Here is a 24,071-nt window from a genome sequence, read left to right as displayed (position 1 = left end):
ACCAAATATAGGAGAAAAGCACTAGTCACACATTTACGTGCTTTAGTCAAAGAGAAGAATTCACATGAAAGGTAAAGTTCATATGAGATATTTGGTCACATTTCAAAATGAATCATAAGACAATTATTTGGCAATTTAAACTCCACAATTAAAACAGGAAAAGCAGTTATTATCTGGTATCAACATATGAAAATATATCCAATATCCATTCCTTATTATTTTAAAAGTTTTATGTAATATTTCTAGAAATAGACATCGAGTATTAAAGGTACCAATAATAATGAATTTGTGAACTAAAGGTGTGGAACTCTACAGGGTTTTGAGTTGTTTGCTTTGGTTAACGGGAAGCTGAATTTCTGGAGTTTGGTTTCTTTTACTATCATGGCTGCCCTTAAAACATGACAATGACAGCTAATTTAACCATTAAACGAAAAATACAAATATGTTCTGAAAGACCCACAGAAAGGGGTGAAACCCATGACAGTTTAGCATCTCATCTTTGGACATAACTCAACTTGGCTATTTGGAGAGGTTAAAAACAGAAGAGACTAGTTCTGTGGCTAAAAAAAGCACCATGAGATACTTTCAAGCTAAACCAATCACCACAGAAACCTGGAAAAAATGGTTAGTAAGTACTTATAAGCAACAGAAGAACTCCATGACAACCACTGGTCCTCTGATAGCCTTCCTACTGTGTGTGGTGTGGACAGGAAAGTGCTAGAACACCCTGGTCAGCCACCGCAGAGCAGGCTGATGAAACAGTGTTCTGTTAGTCCATCCTTTCCTATTAGGGTTGTCTCTTTAGGCTTTGAGTAAATGGCATGTTGCATTATGAAAGCAGAACACCTGCAGAACTGTTGAAACTCTTATTTGGTCGCCCTCCACAGGTCTTTTCTCCAGAGGGAGCACCACTTACATTGACACGGCAGATGCAGATCATTAGCAAGCACTCTCTCACACGTCCTATGTCTGTAGTGGTGGAAACCTTTGTGTGTGAGAGCCAGCAGGTCCGCCAGCAACACTTCTAAATAAACGAGCCCCAAGTGTGGTGAGGAGCACTAAGGCTCAGAGGGAAATGCAGCTCCTGCTCTTCTGAGGAATGGAAAAACTTGAGCTGGTAGGTGTGTATGTTTGTGGAGCTTTCAGTAGGACAGTTTGACGCACAGGAACACAGTGGAAGTCAGCAGACGAAGGCTCCTTTTGGCAAAGGCAGTATGGGCGTTCAAGACAGGCATTCACTGGATGGCACACAACACTGGCACTGGTGCACAACAGACTTTAAAAAAAAGGTGGGCAACACTGCACCCAGGGCTTTTGGTTGAGGTAGGTATGCTTAACCAGCAGCAAGGCAAGCGAATGGTTTACCTGGAAAGCTCTGACAATTCAGTCAGGCTGAGGTAGCTATCTTTGGAGGTAATGGGTTTTGGTGCTGGGAGAGAGGGCAAGGATAGAGGCAAGGGGAGGAGGGGAGGAAATGGGCAGGAGGCTGAACTAGCCTCTCCAAATCACTCTGCCTGCAGGCTAACATGGTGATGATGATATCAAATCATTTCACAGAAGGCTATAGACTGTCACACCACCATAACAGTTGTGTTACTAATCTACAGCAATTGTTCACTTATTCAAAGAGAATCTATTTTGGTCCTGATATATAAATTGTTATGTAAGGAGAAAGGGGAAATGCACATAATTATGGGGTCTCTACTATCTCAAAAAGACAGCCTTAACCTTCTAGACAGTGGTGCATTAAATTGTATGTGAAAGTGATCTTAATCTTAACAAAAGGTTGGCAGAAAGCAGCAAGACTTTCAATTAATGATCAAATACTTATGCTGACTATACTGTATGTACTTCCTTACATTCATTAGCCAGAATATTAGAATAATCTCTTTTGGAAAGTGTAAATTATAAAGGTAGAGACTGAAAAATTCAGTTCTGTTGGTCTCTGGTGGCAATGAGCAGACTGAGTAAGGCTTTGGTAAGTAAAGTGAGATGGAGGGGCTAAAGCACAGCTTTTAGAGTGGGGAGGGTTAGATATAGAAGGGGGCGGTGTAGAGTGTGGGTATCTAGCCTGTGCCAGTGTCTGTGCCGTTGGTAGTGCCTGGTTGGCAGCTGGGCTGCTGCTCGATCAGGACCTGGCAGTGTGGCCCTGCAGCCTGGCACGGTGCTGCACTGCTTTGAGACTGTAAACATATATAGCACAGAGGTTAATGACGGTTCTACTGTTCAAACAGCCATATAGCAACAATAAACACATGTTTACACATACAATTTTACATGTGTTCTCATATGAGTGTTCAGTTCTTACCTGAGGCATTAGCTCTATAGCCTCAGAGACACGGATCACTCCCTCTTTAGGCGCCATCTCTCTCAGTCCTGCTGCTCCTTGGGATACAGTCCAGTCATCCTGAGTTCCCTTTTTGCAGAATAAACTACACACACACACACACACACACAAACAACAAGCATATCAGTGTAGTGTGACACCAAAGCCACAATAGTATTGATTAATCTATAAAAAGCCTCTGCAAATCAGATTCTCTGACTCTAAGCTGTGCATTAACTAAAAAAATCTTTCAGCAGACCCAGATCAGCATTGATGGAAGCCTTAACCAAAACAAGTTAGAATGAGCAGCTTCTGATGTAAATAGAGGCTCACCTGCGCCGGTATGCAAACATCAGGAGGAGCACACAGAAAATAATGCAGGCCATTCCAATGTGGATGCCTACCACTATGCCAGTCATAGAGCCTTCTCCATTCTGCTTGCAGTTACACATGCTCTGGCCTCCTGTATACACAGACACACACGCACATACATGCAGACATTACAATCAGTGATTTTTAAATACTTTCACTATACTCTTATAAATAAAAGTCCCTAAATTTTTAGTCCCCCTATTTTTAGTTCTTTGTACCACCCTAAAAATATAATTTGCACGAAATACACATCAGCCATAACATTATTACCACCTGCCTAATGTTAAGCAGGTCCCTCTTGTGCCGCCTCAACAGATCTGACCATTCGAGGCATGGACTCCACGAGACTTGCTTTCAACAGGTGCCTAATTTATTTACCCCTTGACAGATGCCACTGTAGATGAAGACAATTAATGTTTTTCACTGCACCTACTAATGTTATGGCTAATTAGTGTATTAATATGAAGGTTTTTTAAACAAAGAGGTTCATCTATTGAAATGTAGGGCTCTTCCAAAGGCTGAAAATTCTAGTGGCTGAGAATTCCTGTAGGGCACTTAAAGTCTCAGATGTGACAACTCAGTGTGCACTTATCTTCCTCTTCATTTCCATATCATTACACAAAGAGATAATAAGAATAATCCAGTCTGTAACTAATAATAACTAATAATCCAGTCTGTAACTAACAAGCTCATTTACATGGAGGATTTGCAGACAGGAATATTTAAACTGCCGTACCTGCCCAACATCAGAAGCCCAAAATTTGTCATGAGTTCATACTCAGTTGTTACACTTAAGTCATCACTGGGAAAAGACATGTGCTTTGCATAATGATAAACTAACAGCAAAACTACCATGGCTCATTTTGGACAACAACCACCAAATTTGGTCATTTTGGCCAGGTAGGTGCATATGTGGTACAGGTCTTTAAAGTCATATGAACAAAGATGCACAAAAACAGAACATAACAGAACAAAAACAGAAACATAAAAAAAGACTATCTGAAGTGCCTTTAATTTGACTATAGACAGGCAAATATAGGAAAATGAGGTACATGAGCAGGGTGACAGAGAGAAGATGCACTGGCAGAAAAGGATATTTGTCTGACAGAGAAAACTCTCTGTCTCCACCCAGTGCTGGTAAAGCCACACTACACTGTGTTGTATGCTCTGGGGGATGGGTAACAAATACAGCATCTGTATAAAAATCTGTGCAACTCAGCATAGTTTTTAAAAGAGGGCATAAAATAAAGTGAGCTGTGTGCATGTGGTGTGGGCCTCTTACCAGCATTGTTTTTGCCTACTGTTCCACTCTCAGCAAGTGAGACAAGGCGCTTGTTGCTAATGCTGTCTCCATTGCCATTAAATGCAACCAGCTGAATCTCATACACTGCAGCAGGCTCTGTGAAACAAGGTAGAATTATTAATATACAATCAGACAAATCAAGTAAAATACTACTTTGTATATGTTCCCATTTATTTGTGTTTGGATGGCTGTGCTTATTTGTGAATTATGAGATATGTTAGATTTTGAATTAAGTTGGTTTTACCCCAAACCTTTACATAATGATAATATTTATATCATGATACTCATAGATCTAAATCAATTATTTGGGGGAAATTAAAGTCATGGTGTGAGGTTGTGTGCGTAGTATGTGTGTGTGAGAGACTAACCAAGGTGTGAGATGGTATGTGTGTTGATGTGGCCTGGGAAGCGCTCCTCTGGTCTAAACTGCTCTTGAGGCACCATGCGGTAGGACAGCTTAAAGCCCTCCACTTTCCCTGGTTTACTGGGCAGCTCCCAATACACCTGCATTGCAGTGTTGTTTAGCACTTTAGTGAAGAAACTGGGCATGGTGGGAACTAGATGGAGAGGAAGAGAGAGAACACATTTAGAAAGTTAAATAATAAATACATTACATGACAGTCTTCTGAATTATTGTTTACTGTTGTTTTAACCTTTCAGAATTGAGGTGCTGTGTTGATATATGGTGACTTACCGCCCCCTAGTGTTGTGGCAATGACAGTGTTGGACTGCTGGCTGGCCCCCAGAGGAGAGTATGCTTTAACATAGATGGAGTAGGTGGTTGCTGGTTCCAGGTTGCTGAAGTCATGGAGGAAAGTGTCTTTACTCACTGCCTCCTGCAGCTCCTTACTGTCTGGCTCTGGGGTGAAAATAATGTTTTTAAGAAGTTAAAACTAACAGTCACCATAAACATAAGGCAGTGTGAAGATTCTGATCTGAGATGTTAACCATATTAAGAGTGGAACATCTCAATAATCTCTCTCTTTCTTAATCTCTTACCACCAAGCATGCGGATGTGCAGCACGTATCCAATAATGCCGTCTGACACATGTGCTTCTGGCTGGCTCCAGCGTAGCTGCAAAGAGGTGGGTGACAGTGGTGTGGCTGTCAGGTCCTGTGGAGCCTCTGGGAGGTCAGTGGATTGAGAGACAGCAAGGCGGGCACTGGCCTGGTTGGTACCTGCAGTATTCTCAGCTATGCACTGATATATGGCCTCATCATCAGCAGTGATCCGTGTTACAGCCAGAGTGCTGCAGAGCAACATACATCCACAATGTCAATGCAGTAATGCAGAGGGCTATATTTACATAATTATTTACATAATTTGGTGAGTTGTGGGAAGTACACTTATAAATATAAACATTCTTTAAATGATTCTCTCACCGATATAGAAGAACCACCTTTGGTTCCATGAAAAAGCACGTTTATAATAGTGATCAGTGTAAAGACCTTTAAAAGATTTAAAAGAACCATTTGAAACACCTATTATTGAGAGTGTAAATGGAGATCAGTGGCTACCTGTTGTTGTTGGTGAGTTTGACGTTGTCTCCAGGTGTGAGGATCTTGCCATTTTTCAGCCAAATGAGGTGAGGCTCCGGTACCCCCTGAGCCTGGCAGGTAAACACTGCACTGCCCCCTACTGGTTTGGATACAGACTGCGGCCACTGCAGGAACTCTGGAGGAGCTGAGAGAAAAAGAGGAGTCAGGATTTAGGTGCATTGAGGTGTGTCTCATGAGTGTGAGATCAGCTGTGGTTGTTTTAGATGCAGAGGTTCAGTGCAGTCCAGGAATTCAACTGAATGGTAGCAGGCCATATTACCTCCTTAGACCTGCTAAAACTGAATTATTACAAAGAAATTCTGATTTTAATGTTAAAACAAACCTTATTACTGGCATACGCTTCTTAAACTATGTTGATTCAAATCCTAAAATGAATTATTTCTTTGTTTAATGCAAAGAGCAGGATGGGTCAGCCGTGCCCCTGACCCTTGCTGCAAAAAACACAATTCGTCTGACGTACACTCTACCTGCAAGACTCATAGCCTCCAGTGCCTCATTCAACACTGATCTATGTCCACTCCTGACCTGCTGGGACCCAGAAAGATCAGCTCAGCCTTACACCCCAGGCAAGGCTCAATGGGTCAACTGGGAGTGGAGGGTAGATGGTAGATTGGGAGAAAGGAGGAGGGAAATGGAGAGGTCCATCTAAAAAGAGGCCATTAATCACTGGCATGATGGCTTTAAGGCTCAAATCCCCTCAGGCCTAAATCTGCTTTACTGAGGTCAAACAGTAGATAATTTTTACACTACGCCCATTAAACTGTGGCAAAATATTGGTGAAAATCCCAACATACACATGCAAAGCCCAATGTCTAGAGTAAACCTCTAGTATGCCAGTTGACAGACAGGATCAGGCTCATTTTTGTTCTACATGTTTGTGTGGGGGTTTTCTTAGCGTGTTTATGTTTCTATGGGTCATTGTCTTTAAAAGAGAGAGAGACACACAGAAAGATGTGCAGGTTTTCTGTTTCTCCTCCCAAAGCCCATTGTGACTGTCAATAGGGGCCACTCCACTAGCTGCACTTCCCAACCTCAATTGAAGAGTAAAGCATACACTTAGACTAGCTTGTGTGTATGTGTGTTCAGAGCTCATTTTAATAGCAGTGTAGTGGTGGAAAGGGGGGGCCTTTCTTGTCATAAATCCACCCTATCGGTCCTACCCTGCAGATTGGAGAGCTCTTCACACTTGAACTTGAGCAAAAGCATTAACTCTGAAGAGCCGAGTGCTTAGCAAACAGAGACAAACTGAACGCAGTGTGAGCTTCGTTACAGCTTGGAGAGATGCTATCCCCATCCACAAGGCTTTGTTGACTGACTACACATCCCTCTTGGATTGAATAGAGCAAGTTGTTAAAACAGTTTAGCACTGAGATAGGATGACTCAAGAGGCTCCTCACTATGCAGACGAAACTTCAACTGGGAAGTTCATGGTCATGGGAAACGGTGGAGTGGTCAAGGCTGCATTGGAGTAAATTGCTGTGAAAACACAATAAAACTGCTTTGTTTTCCCGTCCATCACTCCCATAGCTTTAATTTGTCTATGTGTGTGTGTGTGTTGCTGATAGGCCGGCTGCTGCCTGCTGTCCCCAAAGACCAAGAGCACCCGCCGTCCCCCAACACCCGGCTTGCTCTTCCCATTGCAGCCTCAATACCATGTACACCACCCCCTGCCATACACATCCACAAAGTCCCACCCCCACCCGTAACACGCATCATTTCCTAGGGGCCTGCTGGGATAGGGTCAATGGTCAGAGGTGAGAGGTGATCCTTCACTGAGACACATTTATTTTGCTCCTCCTCCTCCTCCGCCTCCCCTCTGCTATTCTTTCATTCACACCCTGCTGCATTGTCTCTCTGGCCCTGCTGCACCTTTATGCTCTTACCCTGGCTTGTCTCATCTCCCTCACACTCTCACTGTCTAACTAAAAATCCTACATAATCCCACATTCTAAGCGGATGGAAAGCTCAAATGTTCTGTGTCTCTTCTTTCGTTCTGTCTTTCTCTCTTTCAATTTCTCTATGCGCCCAGATTATGATTCCTTGTCTTTTCCTAACAGTTGAGCCAAATTCAACCAAACCAAGAGAATGAAAAAGCACATTAATTCTGTTAACATTTGTAATGTTCTATCATCCTTTCACTTGTTCCCACGTTTATGTAAAACCCTTCTTTAAATCTGTCAGCTTCCAAATATCTCTTTCTTTTATTCTGTCTCTCCCTGTACCCAGATGGCTGCCCTATTGTCTCTCCCCTATCAGTCAGGCAGGTCATCCCACATATGCTCAGCCTCTTTAGCTCTATTGCAACCATCAGGCTGGCGCAGCACGAGCAGAGAGGGCAGACAGGGTCAGAGCAGACCAACCCGTGACTAACTCTCATTTACATACTCCTGTCGTATGCAAACTACACCTGCACAGGCCAGAATGCTGTCAAACTCACAAAAACTGCTCAAGTTCAAGTGCAGAGGGCAGACCTAGAACAGAACTGGAGCAGGGGTCTGGGAAGAGCAAGCAGATGGTGTGATGTGACGGACAAGCAGACATCAGTAGCACACAGCATTATAACAGCATGATATTCAGCCTGCAACTTTACCACACACCCTCTCATAGTTGGTATTAAAGATAAAATAACATTAACACGATGGGGGAAAAGAGACAGGGATCTAATTCCAAATGAAAAGAAATTAGTAAAGAATAAAGTGCCATACTGTCATGATCTACTAATCTAACTAGATGAAAATTAACCTAAATGAAAGGAAATCTAACTGTGGGTTGAACCTGCTCGAAATTGGTGCAGAACAAAATGTTAGGGTGCTTTTATTATGAAGCAGTATTGGAAATTGTATTTATTCAAGGCTATATAACATGGCTTTGGGTGTAACTAACAGTTGTACTATTACTAAAGTGCCTTAATTTGTTGTTTGTTTACTGCTAACCTTTTGATTTTAGGATCGAATTATGTTTAATATGGCCCACAAACAAGTACAACATACAAGCAGAACCCCTAAGAAGAGGTGAAAGAGTGGTGCGTGTAGAGCTCTCTACTTAAATCTAAGTGACATGAGTGGTCAGGTTTCTTTGTTCCTCTACCAGCTGAATCAATAAATGAATGAATTCATTATCCAGCCGCTCCAAGCGCCTCTGATGGAGAGAGACTGATAGAGGGAGCTATTGATTGATGAAGTTCAGGATATAGCAGTAGAAGACCTCTGACACAAAGGATATACATTCTACATGTTACTCTATGCTTTGCTTTGTGACTTAAGACTGATATAAAACATATACTTAACAGTATTGTATGGTGACCTGTAAAATGAACAGCAAAATGCATGCATTTATATCTGATGCATTGAACTGAAATACATCGACTTTTTGATTATGGCAGCACTGTACAAGCAGTAGCAAGCTGCCAACTGCTGAGAGCAGTATATGGTAGTCCCCAGTGTGGGAGGCAGGGAAGGTAATACATGGTGGATTGGCATATAACCCATTATCAGAGTCCAGCTGGAGCTTTAGTCATTCATTATGAGATGATTGTGTGTGTGTTTGTGCGCGTGCAGGAGGTCAGAGGTTGTTGGGGGAAGGGTGTCGGCTCAGCCTGTAGGTCATGGCCAAGCCCAGGCCAGGTTAATCTAGTCTGGCCTGCCCAAATGTACCCTCACATACATGCTAGTGTGTGTCTATGTGTTTGTATGCCTGCGTGTGCATGTGTGGATGGAATTAGTGAACGGCTGAATGGCTTGGCTTGGGGCTAGACAGATAAAACCAATCAGGTCCAGCATGGGGCAATTTAATTTTATGTCTTGCCTCCACCGGGGCAGCTGCACATTGTTCATGAGCAGCTCCTGACACTGGACACTGTCAAAAGCCAGATAGCAGCTTCTGCTGACAACTCAATTCAAAGTCAAACCATACAGATTTTAAACAGCATATATCCTTAAACTCTACTTCTAACACAGTAATAATAATGAGGGACATATTAAAAGTACCATCACATCTCTATATTGAATCATTTATGAGTCTGACTGTATTAATGTAGTAATAAATAAGGACCAGAATCCAGAATGTGGGTGGCTCAAATCTAAGCGGTGAAAAGCGATACACAGCGGCAACATTCAATTTAGTGAATAGTATATACTAAACAAAAGATGTAGATTCTGTCTGTATGAACTGCGAGAAAGGTCATAAAAGACCTCTATGTCTGAGAAAAAAGTTATAGAGGAACATTCAAGGTTATATGCTGTACACTTAGAAGCCATTTATTCTATATAAAGTATAAAAGTTTGGCGAACAGGTTGAAAGAACTGACATTTATTGAAGGGGTTAGGTTGAGGTAAGATGTATATCTGTAAGGTGGGTATTTTTAATAATATGTGTGGAGCACTTCTACTAACATGTTTTGTAGCACATTCATGGATTTATGCTGGTAATGTAGACAGTAGCCTGATGTTTCAGGAATCTCAATCTCAACATATGCATACATTTGTTATAAAAGTTACTGGAAGAAAGATTTGACTTGTAGGGCCATATGTAAGTGGTGGTAGTGTATATGTAAGGTAGTGGAGTGATTCAAATGGAGTATTCATCCTACCTTGCACTACCAGCCGGCCCAGCGCGGTACGCCTCATCCTGGTTCCGGGTCTGTTGGCCGAGCACACATACACTCCAGAGTGCTGAAGGGAAACATCTGAAATCATCAGATTACCTGTTCCCAATACCTGAATCCCCTCCACTCCAATAGAACGGCCATCTGGAAAATACAAACACACACACAGTGACAACCTGAGTTACATTTATCACCCCACCACATTTAACTCACCCCAGACCACACATGTAGATGGAAGCCTTTTTGTTTTTGGCAAACAATAAGAGATTATTTGAACAGTTTATAGATAAACAGAACAAGCATTATTGGACAGTGTATTAAAATGTTTGTCACTATATGTTGTTCTTTATGCAGTCAACCCTATAGTATATCACTGTAGGAGTCAGGACCACCCCTCAGTAAATCACACAGCAAGCACAATCAAAGCCTTTCTAGAGAAGAAGTGCTCCATAACTCACCTATCATAATGTGTCACAGCTGCAGAAGGCTTTCGTGACAGTAAAAACATGACCCCTAACAATGCAAACTGATCTTAGAGCATCTTTAAATTGTCTGCAATAATGTCAAATTGGGATGAATTTGCGCAGTCTGCTTACCCAGTCTGCTCCAGGACACAATGGGCCGGGGATTGCCAGTGGCAATGCACTCCAAAATGGCAGTCTCGTGGACATTGATGGTGAGATTCTGAGGACCAGAGAGAATCACAGGTTCCTTATAGGCGCGAGCAGCCGCAACTGTAATGAGAGAGAATGAAAGACAGAGAGAAAAAACAGAGACAGCAGTGTCACTAATTGAACAATTTTCAAATGAACATATAATATGTAAAGGGAAGTCTATGTTTTAGGTCTCACCAGTGACAGTGAGCTGGGCCTCATGACTGTAACGTGTGTTCGCAATGTTTTTGGCCATGCAGCGATACAGTCCGCTGTCTGCCTGACGCACACCAGTGATCTGCAGGATACCATTAGGCAAAAGAGTGTACCTGCAGAAAAAAAGATATTGTGTGTTTTATACACATAGCAAATGACATTTAAAGTGGGTGAGTGTAGACAATGCAGTTCATTAATACTTTTTTTTTATGATTGTACTGTGGATACAGTAAAGGTGCATGTATGAGACATAGATGCTCTGTATTCAAGGGAAGGTATAAAAGACATGAAAATGCAGTGTGCATGTATCTGTGTGTGTGTGTGTGTGTGTGTGTGTTTTTAACCTGTCATCATCTGTGCTGAGTGTGGTCCTGTTCCTCTCCCAGGTGATGCCAGCCTCAGGGATTCCATTAACGGCACAGTGGAGGCGTGCCACCCCTCCCTCATCCACTGACATGGACTCTGGGTGGGTGTGAAACTTTGGAAGGGCTAATAAAGAACAGAGAGCATTTTAGAACATGCTGTATGGTCAAGTGTCTAGTTCCTATGATCTCTGTATCCCCTCCTGAAACATCCAGTTAAAAGCTGCTTTAAGCGTTCTTCTCTGCAACCCAACACCAGGAGAGCTGGTAATCAATAATGGAGGCAGAGTTTTCAGCAGGAGAGTGGATACCCATGGTAACCTATGGCCTAATGGGAGACCCAGCAGAGCAGGAGAGGGGAGTCATTTGCAGGTTTGGTCAAAGGGACAACAGAGGAATGAGTCAAAGAGAAATTAAAGTGGGGGAGGGAAAGATAAAGGGGGTTAAGATTACAGAGGGTTATTTATGGTTTATCTCTTTGGAAATATGAAGAAAGAACAGGAAAGAGAGTGTAGTGTAGAAAGTAAAAGATCCCTAGATGAAAGATCCCATAGCAGGTATAAAGTATTGACCAAAATGAGACTGGATCAATACATTCTAAGAGGAACATTTAGGAACATTTCAACTTCAAGTCTCCAGGACCCTCATGCAGAATGATATCATATGAAACAGAATTGCTGTAATGAGTTTATCTTTTTTCCTGAGCATTTCCACAGAAAGCCACTCACATGCGAGCTGCACCCGTGCCTTGCGGCTGATCAGCATGCCGTAGCGGTTCTGAGCAGCGCACTCATATTCCCCAGCATCTGTCTCATTGCTCTCACGCCGTTTCTGGAAATTCCGGATCAGGAGCATGCCATTGTCAAGCACGGCCACCCTGGGGCCAGTAGGAACAGGTACACCATTCCGCCGCCAGGTAATAGTGATAGGCCCCTCCCCCTCCACCTCACAGTCTAACATCAAGGGGCGGTCTCTTACTGCGATGACATCATGGGGCTCTTTAATGAAGGCCAGCTCTGAAGCCCCACCTAATCCTGATGGAGAAAAGAGTTGAAAAGTCAGGTGCTGTAAAGACGAACTTCTTATTGATCTGAAATGGCTGTCAGGTGCTTACAAATGGCACAAAGAAGAGAGTAAGATGAAGTCCAAACATGAGACGAAGAAGGTGGAGAGGTGAAGACTGCTTCATGGTGATGATGGTGATGATGATATTGATGATGATGATGATGGAACACATCATGGAGGATGGAGATGAGCTGAAGAAGCAAATACATTAAACAGCTGTCATTGATTATTCCATACTGCACTATGATACTACAGGGGACACTAGAACGAGTAAGAATAGACTGAGAGGAGAATCATATTTCTTATTTTAATGAGTCTGACACACAACAGTAGGAATTAGTCATTGTGGAGGCTGAAGTCTTGACTCTGGGTGGTCCTGTACTCTAAGCCTACAGTTTATGGAGCTGTAAATCCTGTAAAGGCAGGTCTCTCTACTAAGAACAGGGGCAGGAGAGAGAGGACTGATGGACCATAATACAATAATTGATTAGAGAGCATAGTTGAACACCAACACTGACATCATTGCTAATTTGTCTGCCAGGAGATAATGTGTGAACCCTGACATGTACGGTATTTAGGACAGAGCAGATTCTTGTGGCGACTAAAAGGGTTACATAAAGCAACATTTCAACAGGTCCTTCAGACTAGAACATTTTCAAGAGATTCTTTATTTGTCACAAGTTGGTATCCCTATATAAAAAGTACTACTAAAATTTCCACACACTGCACTGCACTAAAAACAATCAATCAGTACATATGTAGTTGGTTAGTGTCCAGAAATACTAAAAATGTAGACAATATGCTCAGAAAAACATATTGTGAAGTACAGTAAAATATTGTGATTTGGCCCATATCAGTGTTGAATCCATAGGAGACACACCCATGTACATTATTATTATTGGTACAATGTGTGACAATGTTAAATACCAGCCAGAACATCAGTTTTGGATACAGGTACATATCAGATATTCACATCAATCCATTTATCATTAACATTTACCTGATGGCACATTAAAAGGTCCAATGAGTGCAACTAAGCAGTTTAAAAGGTTCCAAGTGAAATAAGTGAAAAGGGAAACAAACAAGTCTGAAAGCTGTAATTCCAGACCAGTTATACAATAAGCTATATAGTAGCCTATAAGCTAGATGGCTTCACAACACAACCATTACATCATCACCAACAAATGGTGAAAAGTGTCCATATCCTGTGGCCCTGGCCCAGCAAAAATATTTTGGTCCAAGGGGCCAATTTATTTGGACAGTAACTCATTCTGAAAAAAGGTATGGGCAAAGGAACTGGCCTGAGTCTGGGAGCGCCCTGATGACAGCTTCATTCACTCTATGGGCTGTGGGGTGTTCGCATGAGAAAGTTGGGGACAACAGCACAGGAGGGGCCGCGGGCTGGCTGAAGAGGGGCTGCTCCAGGCTATTCATCTCAGCTGAACTTGCACTTGACTTTCCCCAGTCTGATTGATGGCTCTGTTAGCACCCCCCCCCATCTCTCTCCATCACCCCAAAACAGCCACACAATGCTGCTGAATGCCACAGAGCCATTCAAGCAGCGAGAGCCACAGCAATGTCAGAAGTGGAGGGGAGAGGGGTGGAGGGAGCAGGGAGCAGGGTCGCATGATTTGGGGTTTGGGTAAGACCAGTGATAGCACTCCATCTTTGCTCCCACTACTTTATAACTGCCCCGGCACTACCCCCCCACACACCCACCCCACCCCTAAAGTCCCATCATCCCCCACCCTACTCTGTGGAACCATCTGCCCTCTCTCCCTGCCCCCACCGAGTTTTCCCCTTTTCACTTGAACTTGGAGGTGACTTTCCCATGCCACCCAATCACTCAAACTTCGCCCCTGACGACACGCTCGTCCCCCCATTCTCTGTGTCTTTTTTGGGGTGCCCATGTTGGGTGATTCACTGATGCAGACCACGACCCCTCTCACAGCCTGCACCCGAACAACTCCCTCTCCCAGCTGTCCCCCAAAGACAACAAAAAACACTCCAGATGCACTTAAACTTGAATGCTCTGAGTCGTGAACTTGAGAGTTTATCACCCCTCATAGCGTCTGATGGAGGGACCTGCTGACCCCATCTAACAGCTACCTACATGAATTAACACCTGACCCTCGAAAATCATGTCCATCTGCATAGCAATCACTATCATCCTCATCACACTTCTACTGTGCTATGAACCGTCTAGATGCTGGGTTCATCTGTCCAAATCGCTGTCCTTCCTTCTCATGTATGTGTAAATATAATCTTAGCAAACAAACAAATAATGTTGGGTGGTACTGAAGAAATTTAATATCACAATGCATGAGACAATATGGGACAATTACATCAGCTGCTATTTAATTTTGTATTAATAAAGTTAATGAACCCATGTTTTCTGGAAGAAATTTAGCTCTATATAACTCTATAACCTGACAGAGTTTACTAAGACTGAACAATTTGTTTTCACCTTAGAAGAAATATTACAGTAAGGAACTTCAATAGAGTTATACCACCAGTATAGATGATACAGTGCCCAGCAAACACAACATGTTTACTATCTGAGATAGCAGCAGATAGGCTGATCATCTCCATCTCCTCACAGTTTCCAAATCCAACAGTATGCGATACATTGCCATCATCATATTGTCCTTTTAGAGCTATGGTCATGGCGCCTCCACACGACCTAGCTCTGCAGGCTTTGGCTGTGCTCCAGCTCATGCTGTGTAATACAAAAGGTTTTGAGAGAGAATCATCTTCTCTTCACACCCATTACTCAGGCCTACAAATTAAGACCTCCTTAATAAACACGCAGAGCTTTATCTTCTCAGGCTCCATATAGAGTAAAGAGAAGATTCACTGAGATCATACATGAGCATTAATTGAAGCAGCTTACCAATTGAATCACACAATGAAAGTAAGACATTGCTCTTTTAGCTTTGGTTGGCTTTGGCAGGCCTTTGCACCTGCCATAGGGAGTAAATGAACTATGAGCCGGTTCTCATCCATCAAGCATACTAGAGGTTTTCTAGAGTAGTGTGGGAATGGCCAAATGACTAGTCAATGAGCACAAGCGTCTATGGAGAGTGTCCTGGCCAAGGACTGCTCAAAGTAAGGCTTTGGCAGATAAATGCAAGTCAGACATACTGGCAGTAAAGCAGTGAGATTATAATCTGAACCAATCTGAGTTGCTATGACATTAACCAATGAATCATCTTTCTACTGGCTTTTGTATTAACTGAACTATTATCAAAAGTTTTGGATATTATTAGACTTTGTATAAATGTTCTATAAATGTTTGCCGAACCAGTTCTTCCAGGCTACACTAAGTATGGTAGCAATAATGGCTTCTTTGTTAAATTAGACCCATTTAGTTATGCTTACTGCTCCATCTGCATTCTACGCTCTCACAATAGAGAACCCATCTTTACTCGTAAAGCGCTATTGGACCTCCTGGCCCCACATGTGACTGGGAGAGCGAGTTTGGGCATAATTTCACCTCCCATCTGGGTGCCATTAACGAGAGAAGGACTTTAGAGTTTCACCCTTCAGTTTTTTCACCCTGAACAGACCCCCCTTCAACCCAGCCCCCATGGGCAGACGGCGACCCCAGCCCCTAAAGGTCATGAGAGAGTGGATGTGGGGCAGAGAGGAGGGAGCAGCTTGTATTCGATAACGAAAAGCCCAGAATACCCCCTTTCCTTTGTTTATTGTCCTCAGCGCTGGCCGTGAACTTCACAGTTTATTGTGGTTCTGCATCGTGCTGAACCCCCCAGGAACAGAGCGACATGGTCCAGGGTGACACAGATAGGGCAAACATGGCTAAATCCCCTTATTGATGGTGTGCCCTTCTTTTAATGTCTGCGGCAGCTGAGCCAGACGGATGAAACCCTGTCGCAAAATCTGAAATTGAAATGTTCTTCCGTGTCTGTCTAAAGCTCTGGAACCAGTGCCTGTGAGTAAAGGCTAGATGCAGATTTGAGAGCTGCAACATAATCAGATTTCACAATCTGATTCACATTTTTGTATGCCATCCTTAGGGTGAAATGCTTCAAATAAACAAGTGATGCCACTATGTTTTGACTGCAGTGTAACATCAACTGTAAAGTCAGTGAACATCCACAAAAAAAGACAAAAAAACATTTATTTAATGCAGGCCTATTGTGTTATGAGGGAAACTTAGCTAAAGGACAAAGAGAAGGCCAAATGTAACCTAAAGGGGTTAAAACAGTGTGAAATACAGTGCATTGTTCTAGGTCTTTAAATCTTCCTTTACGGCTTCTGTTGTAAATGTTTTATAGGTTGATGCACAGAATAAGAAACACACCCTGCTGTCTCTTTCACATTCAACTAAGCTTCCACAGCCTCTGTGTCTCCATAGCCTCAGTAGTTGGTCACAGTGCAGACAGACACAGTCCCATAGTCTCAATAGTTTGGGAGAGAGAAAGTGAAGCTGAAGAACTCAGAGTCTAAACCCAGCAGGAGCAAGGCAGCCCACTGCAGGCCTATTGTCTCTATAATGGGAGTTAACTCCCCTCTCTGGCTGACGGACTCCCTGCTCTTTTGCTGCCACTGCAGGCACACAAACTCACAGCTCTCACCTATTGTTTAAGCAGGGATGCTCATTAATGTGAGCAGGCCAAATGGGGATTGGGTGTGCATGAGACACAGGAGTATTTCCGATTGAGGTGCAGGCCAAATTAACTCTGACGCATGCACTTACATCCTCTATACTAACCCCCTGGGACTTTTTAGGGGGGTAATCAAATTAACAAACAATTAGAGGGAGTGTGCATGGCTCATCAATGCTCTTGGAGTAATTGATATGGCACTGGTTTATCAAAAGGTTAACTTGCTCTGTAGATATGGACTACATTACATTACAGCCCATTGATAATTTGAATGGCTTGCTTGTTTTTTCAAGTTTTCTCTGCAGCCTATTTTCACATAGGCTGTGCACCACTAAGCCCTGTATCCATTAAGCTTCATCCACATCAGCCAAATCAACACCAGCCCAAAGTATTACTGCACAACTGGAAGTTGTGCCTGAAGCAAAATTGATGTCATGCATTGCAATATTCACAGACATCAGTGTTTTAAGGGATAATATAATGGGTAAGATTAAAAGTACATACTCCTTTACACAGTGGTGGTATGACAATTATTACAATTACAGAGGGAGCCAAGATACATACTTAGTGGGCTGCTGCTTTTAGAACAAACAAGTGACTTTCAGACTGCCAGGCTATAGACAACCTTTCTAATGTATCTGCTTTATAATGTATGTACAATAATAGAACTTTATTATTAATAACAATAATAATAATAATAATAATAATAATAATAATAATAATAATTTAATAATTGAGCTTGGTTATAGGGACCATATAAATAAACATTTTGTTGCTGTTAAATCAAAACGTTTAGACCTCTTTTAGTCTTTATTTCCACGTCCTATATAAGCTCAACTTGGTCAACTTGGAATAAAATATCTATATAAAATAATTTTAACCTACATTCTCCTTCTCCCCTAGTTGCCAATAAGAAGAATTTCCCATTTTAAACCTAAAATAATACTGTAATGCAGTTTTTTTATTTACACAGATTTTGACATTCACCAATGTTTTCTCTTTTGGGACACACTTTACAAGAACAATGTGCTCCTTCATTACAAGAGAATAGGTGAGAATCTATAGTTTAGCCTTTTAAATCCTACGGTTATTTGGTAATTATTGGTAGATAAGCACATTTTATAGAGTCTCACAAGATTCTGTTATAGGGTTTATAAAATATAGATATATAGGTATATAGATATTAGAATAATCATTGATGCATATATGAAGGTGAGAAACTGAAATACATACAGGGTTTAAAGAGCTACAAACACATCAAGTCTGATGCTAGAACTTTTCTTAAAAAACAAATGTAAGACAATTCTTTGAAAGTTATTGGTAAATAAGACTCAATATGAGGACTATTATTATTTAAGACACACACAGTGTGACTAATAGACTAATAGTGTGACAATACTAGCCCCCAAAAGGAGGACAAGGATGTTCCTACTTCCTGGAAAGAGTGTTTTATACACTGAAGAGTGTCTACTGAGAGCAAAGATTTTTTGTCTGAGAAGTTTCTCCAACAGCTACAGTAAAACAAATTTCTGCATCTTTTCTGAAAAGAAGCAAAGCATCATGTGTCCCACTAATGGTGGGGAGACCTGGTCAATGGTCCATTTTCTCTACTTTTTAATGTCATAAAGGCCTCAGCATTGCCTCTGATGCATATTCGCAGCAGCAAATCAGTTCCCACAGCACTGAATCAAGTTTGCCTTAATTGGTAAACATGAAACAGCCTCAGCTCGTGAGCGTATTGCAGCAGAGTGGGTGATCCATAGGACAGAGAGAATGGGCACAGCACCCCCCCCCCACCCCCACCCCACCCCCGTCTGCACAGGCTGCTGGACTGGCCCTGAGACGCATGCTGTGTGGATCTTTTGGATTAACCCCCTGAACCGGGGGGAGCCTTGTTGGATTAAAAGTAGCCTGGTTGTGCCTCTCTAGTTGTGTGTGTGCGTGCACTGGGCTGGGGCAGCTGCATGGATTACCGCCCCTTGTAATGAGATCTCAATCAGAGCTGTTCCCCCTACCCCTCCCATTCTAACCCTACCCTTTCCCAGTCGTATGGAGATGAGGGGTGTTGGTGCAATAGGTTTAGGACAAGGGTTAAGGTCAAGGGTCAGTGTCACTGTCTGGCCCAGGTCTGTCTGTCTGCTATGCACTGCTGACCATGAACTTGCTATTTCTTACCCGAAACCTGGTGCCATGAACAATTGCGGCCTGAACCCTAATAGTCCAGAACCCGTGCATAAGAGAAAGAAGAGACTTGGTTTGGCAATGGGGAGGCTATCTTCAAAATATAGACCAATCCAAACCAACTACTTCTATCCTTCTTCACTTACTTACTCTACACATTCACTGTACCTTAAATCAACAAAATGCTGGTGTGGAAAAATTATGAATTTATAGCTTTAACCCAATATAGGCATGCCTGATATTGATCAAATTTGCCATCACAATGATAATAATATTTATTTTAATAATATTTATTTGAGAATTTCCCCACTGTGGGACTAATAAGGGGTTATCTTATCTTATCTTAATAGCAGTTAAGTGAGCATTAAGAAAGTACTAAACTACGTATGTGCTAAAAGTATGTCTTATAAACCTGATCTCACTCATATGGACTGTTATCTCTTAAACAGGCACACTTTAAGCTTAATTTAATAAATACATGTAATGTTCAATGCCTCTTTCGTCTTTTGTAGGGTTTATTATTACTCTGACCTTCATGACCACACACTTTCTAACTACACTTTCTGACTACTACTCCAGGTTCTCAGGACAATATGAGAAAGATTTACAGGTTTGCAGAGAAGAAAGAAAGTCCTCTATCATGATCATCAATAAGAATCATGTCTCAGAGTCTGCCGAGTTCCTAACAAGAGCTCATAGCACCCATAAACTCCTCTACAGCAGCCTGAACAAACTACACAACCTCCCAAACAAGCCAATGTCAGAAAAATACATTCTGGTTTAGCAAGACAGACGGATGTGACATGGTGAAATGAGCTGTAGTAATGCTTAGAACCAAAGCTAGTAGCAGACAAGGAAATTTACTCTGTCCTACCCAGACCTCTGGTCCACATGTCGTCTACGTGAGAGGGCACAGCTCTGAAGAACTTTTTTTTTTCTTCTTCCCCAAATCAATCAAATTACATACAACTAAAAAACATGGATTTTATCATTTGATTGATCGTTTGCAATTCAGTCTTGGTCATATGGGGCTACCGATTTATTTTTTACAACAAAACATCCTAATTTGAACGTGAATAAAACAAATTGAAATGACATACAATAGAAAATCGATTGGATAGGTTGTGTTAGATGTTCATTCAACGTATAATTCTGCATAATTTCCTCACTTTAGTCCAATCAGAGCAAGTTCTGTGTCCTTTCTACTTATCTATCTAACTGAACAGTTTGGATTTAGCCAACTGGGTTCATGGAGAAAACAGTCCACCGAGACAAAAGCCATAAACTAAACGAGTTCCTTCATAACACTGAGCTTTAGGTTTGTATACAGTAGAAGATGTATTACAGTGTTGTTTAAAAGGGCTTAAACCACGTCCCAGCTGTTCCTGAATTTACTCCAGTAGCTAAATTATATAAAAAATACGAGACAATCATAATGATGAGGGTTAAATTACATAGAAAAATATAAATAAGCGATAGGCTGAACTGATGTAGTTAATAAAACAATGGCAAAGACAGGAATAAAGGAGCTACACAGGCCTGAGGTTCAACACTGACCTCAAAAAAAGTCCTAGCTACTGAAAACTGAGCAATAAATGAGTATATTAGCTAATATAGCACTAGCTTAATAACAATAAATAATAAACACAGGCATGGGGAGTGTTACAGCACTGAGGCTCTCCAGCTGGATGCCTTACATTTAGATAGCTACATAAAACACGTTAAAAACATTAAAAATATATTACAATTAAACGAAAAATACAGAAATACAAATCTATAAACACTATAAACACTATAAATGATTATATTTGACACGTTACCTGGCAGGGCTGTCAGCAGCAGCAGCAGCAGCAGCAGTGAAGCCGAGGGCGAGGTCATGCTTTAGTGAGGCTGAGAGACACTTTCATTTGTTCAAACTTCACAACGTTAAAAAATACGATAATAAAACACACACACACTCTCTCAGACACACACACACACACACACACTCTCTCAGACACACACACACACACGCGTATAGTCCAGCAGTCGCGGTTTTCCTCTCCGCGAGGAAACTTATCTCGACGTTTCAACGGCTCCTCTCTCTCTGACCGTTGAGAGCGCGCGACCGACCGTGTCACTCTGAGCTCCGGCTTCTGAGCACCGCGAGCGCAGTGAACGCAGGGTTGCCGTGGTGACGGCTCACACCGAGGCGAGGAGGAGACGCTGAAAGAACGGAGGGATGAATGGACCAATCAGAGGGTGGAAGAGCGCAGAGGGGGCGGAGCCCGCGAAGCAGCGACGCTACTAAAGGCGCTCAGGTTGGCTTGAACGCAAATCCTCGGTCAAGCCAGAAAGACGCTGCCGACGTCCCAACATCTACTACACTGAGCCCAGTAGTGTTATTATTATGATCCTCTGGTATGATATTTGTTGGATACCTTGCTCAGGTCTGTTGTTTCCCCAGAGCATCGCCTGAACCCAGTCAGTGTGATGCTGGCTTGACCTTTTAACCATCGTTTTAGTGCTAAGATGCTTGTAGAAAACCTTCAAAGCATTGAACAGGTTTTTAAGCAGTGGATCCCAAATTCCCAAAGTTTCTCAAAAGTATGATCCCCCTTTTTCCCCTGCTGTATCTGACACCCAGTATATGTAGGGAGCTAGTGGTTGGTGTGGCGAAACAGATAACACCAGTCTGCCAGTGATCTGCCACATCATGTGGGAGACTGGGGTTCAATTCCTGGTCTGGGTGACCGTATGCTGCGCCACACCAATAAGAGTCCTTGGGCAAGACTCCTGACACTACACTGACCCACCTCTGTAATATGAGTGACCCTGTAAGTCGCTCTGGATAAGAGCGTCTGCTAAATGCCATTAATGTAAATGTAGCTTGTTAATTAGTACATTAATTTAGTTTAATGAGATGCTAATTAAGCACAACATTGTGCATAGAAAAGGTCTTGTTAAGAAATGTCAGTTTCCAGTCTCCCGAATGTCACTGATATTAGATGGCGTCACAAAAAGTAGCCACCAAAAACAAGTAAAGCCAGTATCAGGTCTAAAGTGATGAATTCCCTAAAGAACCTCAGCGACGCTTTTCAGGACATTCAGCATTTATCAGCTCAGGAACTGAGGAGCTTTGTTGGGTTCAATTCTTCTCTTTTTTAGAGATCATTTGTGTAAACAATATAATGCTTTTAAAAACTCAAAAGTGAGGTGTGCACAAGAGCTACACAGCTCAGGAGCTGAATCAACATTATTGATGATATTAACACCACTCTAAAATAATAAGGAACTCTCATATGGAAGACATATATAAAACCTTGATTGCCAACAATAATAAACATCATAAACATATTATTAACATAATAAACATATTATTATAATAGTTATTTCATAAAATCGCTGAGAATTACCAGTCCCTGTATTACACAGTTGCTTTACACTGATCAGCCATGTGGCATCTGTCAAGAGGTGATATTAGAGATATATTAGGCAGCAGGTGAGCAGTCAGTTCTTAAACGTGATGTGCTGAAAGCAGAAAAAATGGGCAAGCACAATAATCTGAGCCACTCACCCATTGCAAGGGCAATATTGTGATGGGTAGATGACCGGCTCCAAACCAAGAAGCAGGTCTTGTGGGTTTTTTTCTGGTCCAAGAAAGGACAACAGGTAAACTGGTGACAGGGTCATGGGCACAGAAGGCTCACTTAAGCGAGCCATAAGGTCCCACCTCACAACTTACACAGCTTATAGGATCAGCTGCTAGCGTCTTGGTGTCAGATACCACAGGACGTCTTCAAAGGTCTTGTGGAGTCCATGCCTCAAATGGACACATGGTGGTACTAATGTTATGGCTGATTGGTGTATAAACCTGACTGCGTAAATGCAGCAGACACCTCATACTGCAATCAAATCAAACATTTATTTCTTTTTTTAAATATTACTACGTTTTCTGGCTTATCGAAGAGTGTTATGTCCAACTTCCAGAGGCTGCAAAATGCTGCAGAGAATCCTGACTCTCACAAAAATGGGAGATCATATTATACCTGTCCTCAAACAGCTACACTGGTTACCTGTGTCAGTTAGAATTGATATTAGCATTCTTCTACTATTTTTAATGACTTCAAATACATTCCTTCATGATCTTACTCCACAGTTCCTTTGGATATATATATATATATATATATATATATATATATATATATATATATATATATAAAATGCAAGATAAAAAGGCTAATTATTATTGTTGTCTGTGATGATGACTTATTATTGAAATTATTATTCTACATTTAGTTTTGTCGTTCCAAACAACAAAAAATCTCAATATTATTTTATTAAGAGTTTGCTATGTAAACATAATAAGGCTGATGTGCCCCTTTTCTGGTAAAATATAAGTTATAAGTCTTAAGTTATAAGTTATTGTCTTAAATATAACTGAATGTCTTAATTCCTGCATATAATTCCCATACAATTCTCCACTGAGTTTTGTGACATGGTCAAAAGTTTTCAAGCAATGCTGCACAGAGGAACGCAGCACCACCCTCTTAGCTAAATTGTCATGTTATTTACCAACATACAAGCATTTCTCACCAAGAGTTTTCCTGGTCTGCCAGATTGCTAGTCAAAGTCTGAGACCTTGTAAAGAAGCTGTGTTTACTACTTCTCAATTAAAAAAAGACTAAAGGTGTCCTTTGTTCAAAGGTGCCCAAACTTTTGCATAAGACTGTTCCTGTAGTTAGAGCCCTGGATTTGTTAAAGCAAATTGTCCCAGACGGGGCCCACACTCTCCTGCTTGAGGAGGAAGCCGAGGAGGCGGC

The 24,071-nt window shown here is 41.8% G+C and overlaps 1 protein-coding gene across 1 annotated transcript; it reads right to left on the bottom strand.

Moving 5' to 3' along the window:
• Positions 1-2,036: 2,036 nt before the first annotated feature.
• On the bottom strand, positions 2,037-21,147 carry LOC140555480 (immunoglobulin superfamily DCC subclass member 3). Its single transcript, XM_072678734.1, has 14 exons — positions 21,090-21,147; positions 12,124-12,429; positions 11,378-11,522; positions 11,016-11,146; positions 10,761-10,898; positions 10,150-10,308; positions 5,520-5,685; positions 5,001-5,251; positions 4,696-4,860; positions 4,370-4,558; positions 3,981-4,097; positions 2,660-2,789; positions 2,309-2,432; positions 2,037-2,183 (listed from the first exon to the last, which is right to left on the bottom strand). The coding sequence occupies exons 1-14, from the start codon at positions 21,145-21,147 to the stop codon at positions 2,067-2,069; spliced, it is 2,196 nt and encodes a 731-aa protein (XP_072534835.1). The 3' UTR covers positions 2,037-2,066.
• Between the last annotated feature and the right edge of the window lie 2,924 nt (positions 21,148-24,071).

This window comes from Salminus brasiliensis, chromosome 5 (assembly GCF_030463535.1).
Source record: "Salminus brasiliensis chromosome 5, fSalBra1.hap2, whole genome shotgun sequence".
NCBI classification, from domain to species: Eukaryota; Metazoa; Chordata; class Actinopteri; order Characiformes; family Bryconidae; genus Salminus; species Salminus brasiliensis.
The sequence above is the reverse complement of the archived record's forward strand: the minus strand, read 5'-3'. Positions and strand labels throughout refer to the sequence as shown.

What these genes read in the sequence shown, in the direction of transcription:
- LOC140555480 (XM_072678734.1), bottom strand. Translation starts at nt 21,147, where the DNA reads ATGACCTCGCCCTCGGCTTCACTGCTGCTGCTGCTGCTGCTGCTGACA. An exon ending in ACATACCATCTCACACCTTG is followed by an intron (nt 4,098 to 4,369) that starts GTTAGTCTCTCA and finishes CTTGTTTCACAG; the next exon opens with AGCCTGCTGCAGTGTATGAG. An exon ending in ATGTTTGCATACCGGCGCAG is followed by an intron (nt 2,433 to 2,659) that starts GTGAGCCTCTAT and finishes GTGTGTGTGTAG; the next exon opens with TTTATTCTGCAAAAAGGGAA.